The 13,079-nt window shown below is 43.7% G+C and overlaps 1 protein-coding gene across 4 annotated transcripts; it reads right to left on the minus strand.

The window, feature by feature from the left end:
• Positions 1 to 296: 296 nt before the first annotated feature.
• On the minus strand, positions 297 to 12,591 carry LOC306938371 (uncharacterized protein). Of its 4 annotated transcripts, none has more exons than XM_079522514.1 (6): positions 12,122 to 12,591; positions 9,052 to 9,792; positions 8,505 to 8,611; positions 4,265 to 4,540; positions 2,552 to 2,980; positions 297 to 1,529 (listed from the first exon to the last, which is right to left on the minus strand). In XM_079522514.1, exons 1-6 carry the CDS (start codon positions 12,387 to 12,389, stop codon positions 882 to 884), a joined length of 2,469 nt encoding a protein of 822 aa, XP_079378640.1. In that variant the 5' UTR covers positions 12,390 to 12,591; the 3' UTR covers positions 297 to 881. The 4 variants fall into 4 exon arrangements, with proteins under 4 accessions (XP_079378640.1, XP_079378639.1, XP_079378638.1 ...); XM_079522513.1 differs by having other exon boundaries at positions 298 to 1,532; XM_079522512.1 differs by having other exon boundaries at positions 298 to 1,529; positions 2,546 to 2,980.
• Between the last annotated feature and the right edge of the window lie 488 nt (positions 12,592 to 13,079).

Raw genomic sequence — 13,079 nt, forward strand, 5'->3', positions numbered from 1 at the left:
CAGACTAGTAATCATGTTGCCTCACATGCTTTGTTTTTTGTTCCTTTGTGTGTGTGTGTGTGACGACTTCCCCAAAATAGAGATGCTAGGTTGAAATAAATAAATAGGTTATAGTATTCTAGTGTAAGTCTGTGCTGCTAATAAGTAATCATTTACTTATAATCCCAAACATCTGCTAAATATATTCAGACTCACCCAAATACTGGTTGCATTTCTGCTTGGTTTAATTATAATGTCACAACAGGCAACAGTGAAATGGAATAATTATCATAATTTCTGCCTCTATGATTGCTTTCTACTGTGGAATATTAGCAATAAAGATGTTTAACCCTCGTAATGGATATAGAATCTAGCAGTCTATGCAGGTGATTTATTTAAGACACAGAACATTAAAATGTCTTTAAAAGTCTTACAACTCAACATTCACAACATACTGGATCATGAATCCACTGAGTAAACTACCTGCTCATCACTGCTGTCGGGTGGAAACCTTGTTTGTGTCAAAAACCGTTCCTTTAATTATTATTTTCTAAAATTGTTTACAATAATTATTGTGAAAACAGCTGATCTACAAGCTCACAACACGCCACATGGTGTGTTGGCATTAATTTACAAAAAAGAAAAGAAAGTTGGCATATGGAGATACAAGGTTTCTGCCTGACAGCAACGATATGTAAAGAGGAATAGGACAGACGTACACCATAGCCGCACTGGGAGGAAACTGGAGCCAGAAGGTCAATGCATTGTATTCAATGAGAGCTGAGTGGACCAGTATTTAATGAACACGTCTTTTAATGATTGCTTTGTCAAATTGTCAGATAATTGGTTCAGGAAAAAGAAAACACATCACATTTCATTATGCTTGTGCACACAGTATTAGTTCATACTTTCTTTCTTTTTCGTTTCACCGTCTTCTCCGTAGTGTCGTCTCCACTGTTCTCCACGGCATGATCTCCAGTCTGTCGTTTCCTTCCCCTCCTCTTCTCCGTAGTGCCGTTGCCGCTGTGAGTGTTGTTCATGTGAATGTTTAGGGACCTTCTGGCTTGGAAGCGGCTGCCGCAGACGGTGCATACGTAGGGTTTCTCCCCGGTGTGTGTCAACCCGTGCCTCTTCAGGTCCACGGCCTGCATGAAGCCTTTACCGCAGCCGCTCACCCGACACATGAAGGTCCTCTCTTTGTTGTGGAACTTCAGGTGTGTGTCCAGGGTCATCTTCTGCTGGAAAGCCTTGCCGCAGATGTCGCAGGCAAACTTCCGCTCGCCGGTGTGGACCTTCATGTGCGTCACCAGACTTCCCTGTAGTTTAAAATCCTTGCCGCACTCGGCGCAGCTGAAAGGTTTGTCATCCGTGTGAACTCCCATGTGTATGTCTAGAGCATTGCCGTGAGGGAAGGCCTTCCCACACACGTGACACACGTAGTTCAGCTTTCTGTGGGACCGCAGGTGGACCGAGAGACTGTGTTTGTCCTCGGTTTGATGGCCGCACAGACCACAACACAACGATGATGATGATGATGATGACGACGATGACTCCTTGACACAAAGAGGAAAAAACAATAACATTACACCTATTACTACTACCAGTATGTTATGTCAAGTCACCTTTATTTGTATAGCACAACCTGTCCATTCATAACCTGAAAACATTCAAATTGTTATTAAAAAACAATCACACCCGTGTGAAGTGAGGGGCGCTCTTATCATACATCATCTCATTCCGGCCAATCACAATTTGCATCCTCAGCTTCTCTTCAATGTTTGTGTTTACACAAACAGTCAGAACTGGCCATTCATTGTCAATAGCATTCAATGTTTGTGTTAGGAGTAGGACAATGTTTGTTTACACAAACCTGCAAAACCTCAAAGCATAGAAGGGGCGCCACTAGAGGTGTATGAGACACAGAGGTACCTCCCGGCATGAAAGGTAAAACAACGTATACGTATAGGTTACACCAGGTCTAACTGGGTTAAGACCCGAGGACCCAATGCAAAGAATGTCAACCTTATGTTGCTATACCAGTGGTTCTCATTTTTCTTTTCTTGTCAAGGACGCCCAAAACTACATGTATTTACTATTTGGCCATGGACTCCAATCTCAACATATTATGTTCCAGGGACCCCCAGATAGAGTTCTCAACGGGCATGAAAATTAAGGCCCGGCCCTAACTGGGCCCTAAATGATCAGGCCGAGGCCCGGCCCGACTAATTAGCATAGATTGTAGGCCCAACCTGGCCCTAAAATGTCGTCTCGGGCCTAGTCGGGTTCAGGCAGCGTTTGAGAACTCTACCCCCAGATGCAAAGATTTGTGTTAACAGATAGCTTTAAAAATATATTCAAAGATTTGTCAAAGTGGTTAAAATCTCAAATTACACACATAGAAATGGCCAATCTACAAACTTGAGCTTGTAGATCTGCTATTTCTGCCATTACGTTTTATTTTTTGATTTATTCATATTTTTTTAATGACATTGCGATAACCGCGATTACCTAAAAAAAATGGTGAACAGGCGATTACGTAACAAATGTGACGGCGGGTCGGCCTTACCTTCACGTGCGTCCGGACGTGTTTCATGAAGTCCTTCTTGAAGGTGAACTCGTCTCCACAGGTTTTGCACTTGTAAGTGGGCTTGTCGGGACGGTGTGTGCTCTGGTGGCGCAACAGATCCCGCGTCGTGCGGAACTCTTCCCTGCAGACCTTGCACGCGCGGCGGGGTTTCTCCTCCCCAGTGTGCGTCAACTCGTGCATCTTCAGATTTCCCTGCTGATTAAAATCCTTGCCGCACTCGGCGCAGCTGAAAGGTTTCTCACCGGTGTGGACCCTCATGTGCCCCTCAAGAAGCTTGGCGGCATGGAAGCCCTTCCCACACACGTGACAGACGTGGCCCTGACTGTGGGTCCGCAGGTGGACTGAGAGACTGTGTGTGTCCTCGGTGTGATGGCCGCACAGACCACAACACAATGATGATGATGGGGATGACTCCTTGACACAAAATGGGGGGGGGGGGGGGGGGGAATAGGATTACACGTATAATTACGATAATGTTATGTCAAGACTCCCATCTTAAATATTTTGTTCTATAGTCACCCAGAAGCAAAGATTTTAGTTCAAAGTGGTAACTTATATATATATATTATATATATATACACATATACATATATATATATACACACACACACACACACACACACACACACACACACACACACACACACACACACACACACACACACACACACACACACACACACACACACACACACACACACACACACACACACACACAACGTTAAAGTGGTTAAAATCTAAAATGACAGACAGATGCTTCCCTGGTTCTGATATGTTAAAAACAACAGTAGTTGACCCAAAGTGATTCCATTCAAAATAAATACCTCGTAAAATACAACATAGTAAAATAAACATAAAAAGCAATACCTCATAAAAATACAGCATAATTAAAATAACATAAAAAGCTAAACAATTTAAACACAAGAGTTAAATTCATTAATTGATCAAAATACACTATAAGTTATGACTGTTACGTGTATGTGACAAAGCTTGGTTCACATTCTTATGGGGTTGGCAAGATCATACGAGATAAATGTCTGGCTTTTAGGCTTTGTAAAACAAAATTGCACAGGGCAGATATTACAAATAAGTTAAATAACTTAAATATACAAAGCAATTACTAAACACGGTCGTTACCAACATATACACATAAATGATGTACTATGGCCAATATAGGGCATATTTCGATGCTGTCGGGAGGAAATCTTATAACTCCATTTTTGAGACTTTTGATTTTTTTTTGGCATAAATCAGTGCTATTGAACACCCTTTACGTCTGTGTGTTGTTTAGAAAATATTGAACCAATGGATAGTAAAAAGTGCTCTGGACAAAACCTCTTAACTCCATTGAACCCTCAAAATGTCTGCTAAAGAAACTAACTCCACCACCTCTCTCTCTTTCTTGGAAGTAATTGACAATATATAAAGTTAGAACACCAACTTTGATGAGGCTGTATTGCTTTGTTTTAAAAATATAAGGTTTTCTTAATTTCCTGAATTTTTCATTAACTGAAAAAACAAAACAAAATCTCATATCTCCAAAATTTTGGAGATATGAGGTTTCCTCCCGACAGCAGAGATTTAGTAATTTCATACTTAGAAAATAGATCTACAAACTTGAGGTTGTAGATCTGCTATTTCTCCCATTATTTCTTTTTTTTTAAATGGCATTGCGATAACCGCAATGAAGGGCCATACCTTCGCATGCGTCCTCCAGATGTGTTTCATAATGTCTTTCTGCATGGCGAACTCTTCTCCGCAGGCTTTGCACTTGTGAGGGGGGAGCGGTGTGGTGCGGCCGACCCCCCGAGGCTGCTCCTCGTTGTCGAGGCGGTGTGTGATCCACCGGTGGCGCACCAGCTCCTGCCTCGTGCGGAACTCTTCCCTGCAGATGGCGCAAACGTGCCGGTTCTTGTAGTGTTCGGCGGCGTGTCTGTCCAGAGAGTGCCAGTGGTAGTACGCCTTCTTGCACACCTTAGACAGACAGACAGAGACATTTTATTAAACCCAGGGGGGGAACTCAATCGCATGAGTCAGCACAGCAGTTTGAGTACAGACACGCTCTGCATCAGGCAGGAGGATTGTATAGAGTGCCAGGGGTGCCCAGAAGGTAGATCGTGATCTACCAGTAGATCCCAAAGTCTTTGCAGGTAGACCACATGACACGCCCTTAAATTATATATAATTAATAAAAAAGAAAATCTATTTTCCCTTCTGCCACTTGAATTAAGGTGACTTGATTGATTGACATCAGGGTGTGGGCACCCTTGGTATAGACTCTATACGATAAAAGCTCCAGTAGAACAAAAATACTACTGTAATACGGTAATTACAGAGGAATTAGGGGAAGAGTGGAGCGTCTGTGGACTGCTTGGTGGAATTTGGCCAGGATGAACAAAATAACTTTGTTACCCCGCTGCTAACGGACATTCCTGAATACCTGCTGTGCACTAAGGATTCACCTCCCCGGAGGCGTAAACGTCACAAGCGCCGGAGGGATACGAGCTGGCCGGCTAGTCCGGGCCAAAGCTTGGCTTGCGTTTTCCCCCGAATTGGCCCTGTTTTCCCGCAGCGCCCCACCGGGATATTGAGCCTGCTTTCGCCGCTTCACCTCTCGGGGTGCCCCCGCCCTGGTCCCTACCTGGCTGTTACCTGTTGTCGATCCGTATGCAGAGCTCCACGGCCTGCGCTCTATCCTGCCTCGCCTGCGGCGGCTTGGTGGAGCAAACCTCGGCAACCTGAAGCCGCTGAGACGGGCGGCTCGCGCGGCGGATCCTCCCGTAGCGATTAGCTGTGCGTTGCTAAACGCCAGATCGGTGAGGAATAAGACTTAAATTCTGAATAACTTTTTCTCATCCCACGCATTGGATATCCTCTTTCTGACGGAAACCTGGATACAACCGGGTGAGTCTGCTGCTCTCACAGAACTGTTACCTCCTGACTGTACTGTTATAAACTCTCCCAGGATGACAGGTCGTGCAGGAGGAGGAATAGCTAATATTTTTAAAAACACGCTTTATTGTAAACCCATTGCACCGCTGTCTTTCTCCTCCTTTGAGCTGAGTTTATTTGAAATGCGTCGCTCCGACCCGGTGCTTTGTGCGGTTATCTATCGGCCGCCGGGATACAATAAAGACTTTATAAAGGACTTTTCAGATTTTCTGGCTGGCGTTCTAATCAAGTACGATAAACTCCTAATTGTCGGTGATACCAACGTGCATGTTTGTTGTATCTCTAAGCCACTGGCTAAAGACTTTACGGATGTACTGGATGCTTTTAACCTTGTTCAACACGTCACTGCTCCCACACATGAACTTGGACATACGCTTGACCTTGTCATTTCTTATGGTTTGCCCATTTCTAATGTTCATGTTTGTGCTCCAGTCAGCTCCGATCATTTTCCTGTTACTTTTGATTTTGCACTGCCCTGTGACACTTTTAATACATGCGGTATTACACGTCAGTGCCGTGTATTGAAACCTGCCACCGAAACACGCTGTTCTCCTCTGCTTTTATTAATGTAGCTCAGGGTGTAAATGGCCTCTCTGAGGGCCCAGACACTGAGCAACTCACTTCTTCCTTTCTTTCCACCTGTGCCGGCATTCTGAACCCTGTTGCGCCATTAAAAGCCATGCGTCCCAAACCTAGGTCTGAGCCTTGGCTTAACGACACCACCCGCACTGCCAGGAGAGTGTCGGAAGGCTGAGCGCAGATGGAAGAAAGATAGGCTTCATGTGTCACATGACATTCTTAAAGATTGCTTGAAAGAATATCAGAGGACTGTTAAAGCTGAAAAGACAAAGCATTTCTCTGATGTTATTTCCAAAAATGTGGATAAACCCGTGTTCTTTTTCAAACCATTGCTATCCCCACTCACTTCTTTAAGGAGGTCTGGGAGACCATTGGGCCCAGTGTCCAAAACATCATAAATAGCAGTCTTGCTTCAGGTGTTGTACCTCCATATTTCAAATCAGCAGTTGTGACACCACTGATTAAAAAACCAAATCTGGATTCCTCTGCTTCCTATTTCTAAACTTCCATCCATCTCAAAGATCCTTGAAAAAACTCAATTGCAGTCATTCTTGCAGGTACACAGTATTTTTGATATTTTTCAGTCAGGATTTAAAGCATTTCACAGTACAGAGTCAGCATTATTGAGGGTTTTTAATTATGTGCTTCTGACTACAGACTCTGACTCCACCCCCTGTCCTCTGGAGTCCCCCAGGGCTCGATCCTTGGGCCGATACTCTTCTCTATATCTCCTCCCCCTTGGCATAATCTTTAAAAAGCATGGCATCTCCTACCACCTGTATGCTGACGATTCACAAATTTACATGCCCCTTAAAAAGGACAGCAACAGCTCCCTGACACCTGTCTAAGCGACATTAAGGCATGGATGGCGCTAAACTTCCTTAGCGTTAATGACAGCAAGACTGAGGTCATAGTGTTTGGGCCTAGTGGCCCTGGGATTGTTCCCACTGACCTAGGCCCTCTGCAGCCTTGCGTGAAAACGGTTGTCTCAAACCTTGGCGTCAAATTTGATAATGCGCTCAAACTTGACAAACAGATAAATGCTGTGGTCAGATCCAGCTTTTACCATCTGAGGCTTTTAGCTAAAATCAAGGCTGTACTTTCCTTTGGTGATTTTGAGCGTGTTATCCATGCCTTTATCACCACGTGCCTGGACTACTGTAACGCGCTCTATGCTGGCCTAAACCAAGCATCCATTGCTCGGCTTCAGTTAGTCCAGAATGCCGCGGGACCACATCACACCTGTTCTGGCGTCACTACACTGGCTCCCTGTGCGTTTCAGAATCGACTTTAAAATCGTATTATTTGTCTTTAAAGCATTGAATGGTCTGGCACCTCAATATTTGGCTGATCTTATTGAGGTGTATAATCCCCCAAGGTCACTGCGGTCCTCAGGCCAGCTAAACCTTAGGGTCAAAAAGAAGACCCGTTTAAAGACCAGAGGGGATAGAGCCTTTTCCATTATAGCCCCCAAATTATGGAATGCGCTCCTCCCCCAATGTCAAACTGGCCCCCTCCATTGAGACCTTTAAATCCCACCTAAAGACCCACCTCTACACCTTGGCTTTTAACCCCGGTTGAGTTTCCATGGTCCATGTTTTGTTTATCCGTTTTCCGTTTATTTTTCGTGTGTTTGCTGTTGTTCTCTGTGTTTAGCTCCAGTGTATTTATTTGTATTCTTCTGTACAGCACTTTGTAAACTCTGAGTTGTAAAATGTGCTTTATAAATAAAGTGGATTGGATTGGATTGGAGCAAGTTGGTGGGGCATAGGAATCTAAGACCAGTTGTAATTTGAGGTCAGACGTGGTTTTAGGGTACCGGATGTGTGGATGGTGAGTCAAGATCTACTGTATAAGGACTGTTGGAAGGGCATGCCTTATTTTGGTGTCAGCATAGTAGAATGCATTGTTCACCACCCTGGGCAAGACCTACGCTGAAAAGACTATCAGCGGAAGTGGCGGAAGTGTTGCGTGTAAGATAACTACGTCACGCGGTGCGGCTGTGTTTACTAGTCCCCACCCAATGATCATTTCAGCGGGAATACATTTTCGGGAACACAACGCTGCGATTGGTCAAAAAACGTTAACTTCCGGGGGGGGGGGGGGGGGGGGTTACACGGCGGAAGTCCCGCATTTCGATAGCTTCTCTGCCTTAGGTTGTGACCAGGCTCTTCTTTTTCGCAGTTAAGTGAGCCTGGGACCGAGGCTAATTGTTCACTGGTTGTGCGACTGGGGGGTGAAGTTGACTCAGGATTGCAACAAAAGGGAGACAAAGGCACAGTTAAGTGTATAAAAATTAGGGATGGGTCCGATTAATCGATTATCGTTAATAGGACCCGAAATTGATTATGAAAATTAATAATTGAGACCAGGTCCATTGGATCTGTATGGTTTAAATGGAACCTACCTTACACTGGTATGGTTTCTTCACCAGATGAACTGTCGTGTGGCGCATCAGGCCTGCCTTCATTCTGAATGTTCTGCCACAAACTTCACAACTGAATGGTTTCCCTCCTGTGTGCAATAGTGACATTTTAGTTAAGATAATTGTCATACGAATGATTTTATTGTGTGGTCTTTTTTTACATTTTACTTTGTAAACACAAAGATATGTCAAATGCCCGAAATATATATACAAAGACATTAGTGACAGTTACCGGTACCAATGATCAAAGGAAATAATATACCAAAACGCCATGCATCTTTGCAACCAACGTTTTCCAACAGAAAACAAGGCTGATATTTGTGCAACATAATTGCAATTAGCTCAAATAATTGCAATTTCGTCAAATGTGTGATAGAAAATTTACAATTTAGGCATTTAGGCAAGCTCAGATCCCAGTTACCAGCACCTTACAATAAGCGAGACATGGCCAAAGCATTTCCGGGGGTCCCCAGCCAAAAAGGTTGAGAACCCCTGCTCTAATCAATACAATATCGCACAGTAGGCGTACCTGTATGAATACTTGACTTTAATATTGAACTCTCTGATTCTGAACTCTTTAATGTTGAACTCTCCTCCTCGCTCTCTCTCATAACATCCTCAACCCCAGGGTCATAATCTTTATCATCAACATCATCGTCGTCGTCGTGATCATCCTCATCCTCAACCATACTGCTGTACGGGCACAGCGCTTCATTCACATCACTGGCTGGGTCTGGACACGGTTGGCTGTCATTGGTTGATTCCGATGGAGGTTGGCCAACATTGGCTGGTTCTGGACGAAGTTGGCAGTCATTGGTTGGTTGTGATTGAGGTTGGCTATCATTGGCTGGTTCTGGACGAAGTCGGCAGTCATTGGTTGGTTGTGAATGAGGTTGGCCGTCATTGGTTGGTTGTAAATTAGGTTGACAGTCATTGGTTGGTTCTGGACAAGGTTGGCTGCCATCGGTCGGTTCTGGACACGTTTGACTGTCATCGGTTGGTCCCGGATGAGGTTGGCCAACATTGGCTGGTTCTGGACGAAGTTGGCAGTCATTGGTTGGTTGTGATTGAGGTTGGCTATCATTGGCTGGTTCTGGACGAAGTCGGCAGTCATTGGTTGGTTGTGAATGAGGTTGGCCGTCATTGGTTGGTTGTAAATTAGGTTGACAGTCATTGGTTGGTTCTGGATGAGGTTGACAGTCATTGGTTGGTTCCGGAAGAGACTGTAAGTCATTGGTTGTTTGTGTGTGGCTGTGATGAGGCTGTAAGTCTAGAGAGAGAGAGAGAATTTGAATAAAATACATTTGTCTCTTACTCAAATGTTCAATGTGTAAACAAAATGAGGAAAATGACCATTTAATGTGTTTTTGTTTCTTTTCTTTTTTGAGGGGCGCTCCTTGACAATGAATGAAGAATCACTCCTCACTTCACACAGGTGTGATTTTTCTTTTAATACAAGTAGGAGGACTTGTAGAAAACAGCCCCACCACCAAAAATAGAAACAACTTGATGCATTGCACACAACAAGTAGGCCATGTATGGCCTACCATAAGGTGCGCTCACCACTGCTGGTACGACTGCTGGTCCGAAAAGCTCTCTGCTGGTTGTCTAGGTTTGAAATACAGTAGTGGTCAGTGGTTTCTCATTGGCTGGTGGAATGTACCGACATACATACCCAGCTGATCGCTGTTCTTGGTCCCTGATTGGCCGAGCGACGCCACCGACATACATAGATACATACTTGATCCCTGATTGGCCGAGTGCCGCCACCGACATACGTAGCCGATTACAGTACTTGCGCACTCTGCTTGCGCAAGTAAAAACAAAACCAATTGGCCGACCAACTTCAAATTCAAAAGGTTCTGAACCAATCGATTGCCATGGCAATCAGCCTAAGCTTTATTTGGCTAATCGCCCACATGGACATGCATATAGCGTATGGTCATATACTGTCTGTCAGACAGACATATACAGATATCTATATGTATGGGCAGAAAGGGGACAACTAGTACAGTTACTATGGCTGTCAATTACACAATTACAATTTTAAGTTGATGATTATTGTCACACAAATAATTGTGATTAACAATGTCAGTTTCTTTGCATTGAACAACATTGGATTATCAGTGGTGTCAAACTGGCGATCCGCGGGCATTTTTTTTTGTCAAAAAAATGAATGTAAAACGTGGGCACTCTGGGTTTTTTTTCTTCTCTCAGACAATTGAACTCTCACATGGCAAGTGTCTGGAAACAGAATGAAGTAAAGTATTTTTGTGATGTTTTGAGCTGAGCCTTTTCTGTTGGGTTATTATTTCCCCCCGTTTTTTAAATTGATTATGCATGCATGAAGCATTGAGTGTTTTTATTGACATTTTCTGAATATTTCATTATTCTGTGAAATTCAATAAAAATACTAAATTGAGTTAATTCAATTGTCTGAGTTTGATTGCTGAATGTAGGTCTGCATAATGTTACTAGACAGGTAATATCCTCACTTCAAATTGAATTGTTCTTTCAAATGTTTTATTGGGGCCCCTTATTGCATTGTTTGTTAATAGTAGTCTTCCATATATATATATATATATATATATATATATATATATATATGAGAAAACAGACTGAAAAACAATGCTGTATGAGTGAATATGTGTGAGCGCGGGTCCGCAACTGGTTCTGGCCCACATCAAGTGACCTTTTGACCAATGCGGCCCTCACCTAGCCTGGATCCAGCCCAAAGACCCCGCCCACTCTCTGAGTGGACTGCATCTCTTGGTCTGGTGTTGCGCTGTGAACCTATAATTTCTTCGGTACAAAAATGTATTATCCAATGAGAATCGGTGGTGGGGGGGTGGGTCTAACGAACAACCAATCAGCGCCGAGTCCCGTTTTCAGCGTCATCACGCAGCGCAACACACAGAGGGTTGAGGGAAATTCTAATCCCCTCCCCCTTGAAATCGCTCAGACAGGAGACAATGTCAGACTGAAGCTTCAAGAAAGCTACAGTCTGATAATCAGGCTAGCCCTCACCCCAAAATGGGTTCGACAGGCCTGGATTAGATAGTTAGTTACTTCCACCACAGTTCTCTCAGTCAGAAATAACAACACATCAGGGCAGTGATGCAATCATGCAAATAGCCTGTATCCTGCATCCTTTCTGACTCACTAAATTGAGAAAGGACGCAATCGTGTCACCATCCTGGGGTCCTGGCTGGGATGCAATACTGTAAATGGTAAATGGTGCATTTATATAGCGCCTTTATCCAATGCGCTTTACATAGATTGTGCATTACATTCATACACCGATTGCGGCGGAAGCCATGCAAGGTACCAGCCAGCACATCGGGAGCAATTTGGGGTTCCGTTTCTTGCCCAAGGACACTTCGACATGTAGCCAGGAGGAGCCGGGATTCGAACCGCCGACCCATGGATCATTGGACGACCTGCTCTACCTCTTGAGCCACAGTCGCCCTGTACTGTACTCTAACGTCGTTGAAGCAGGACTCATAAAATGGGACCCATCTAAAAGACAATCCCTGGCTGGGAACCATTACATTGAAAACCTATTTACATCCTATTTACATCACAGTCATCACTGTTACCTGTATCTCTGTTCAGTTTGACGTATGGGTTCAGCAGTCTGTCCAATAGCGCCCTCTGGCGGTCCAGAGTATCTTCCAAGTCGTGCACGGTGAGATGGAACAGTTCCAGGACGTCTTCAGCCGCTTCCATCAGAACCTTCATCACCACACGATCCACTCTTTCTCCTCTTCCTCTGTTCTTCTTCACCACGACGTCAACATCTCGAGCGGCACGCTGCATCCTCTTCCTCACATCCACATCCACATGAAGCCAGATCTCACAAGACATTTTTACTATTTGTTAAATTCTCTCTGGCTGAATTCAAATGTATGATTTTATGAGGCGTTGCCTCTGGTCTGGTCTTACAATGTAAAGCTAATTTAATTGCCTTTGTGCTAAACTGTATTTTACAAATACACTTCTCCTCGCCACTGACTGCTTTCTTCTCTGCGGCGCGAACGAAAACAAAAACAACGTGAGCGACTTCATGTTCCGGGTCAACAACGCCTGGATTCCTGAATAAAATAAAGAGTAAAGACAAGTGAAGGAGGAGAAAACACCGCCCCCTGCTGGAGGGAAAGATAAGCCGGTCAACGCAGGAAAGAAGAACGTTTGAACGCCTATACCACAAAAAGTACAAGTAAAGGGTTTCAGATCATGTAGAAAGCTTGTTTCTCTTTGCTAATTTACAGGCTGTACAGCAGTACAACCAAGGAGTATTTTCCCCCACAAAATGTTTACCCATATTACCTGAGATTATAGATGGATAGATGGATAGATAGATAGATACTACAGATAAAATCTCAGGTACTATGTGTACATTTAATTTGTATTATATTATTATGTTATTATGTTATTATATTTATTATAATATAATAAATTCAAAGATAATCATTAACAAGGTAATTATATTATATAATCATTGTCGTTCTGGGGGTGTGGTGAAGGATCAAGTTCAGTTTCAAACTGGAAAGAATA

This window comes from Electrona antarctica (assembly GCF_951216825.1).
Source record: "Electrona antarctica genome assembly, chromosome: 15".
NCBI lineage: Eukaryota > Metazoa > Chordata > Actinopteri > Myctophiformes > Myctophidae > Electrona > Electrona antarctica.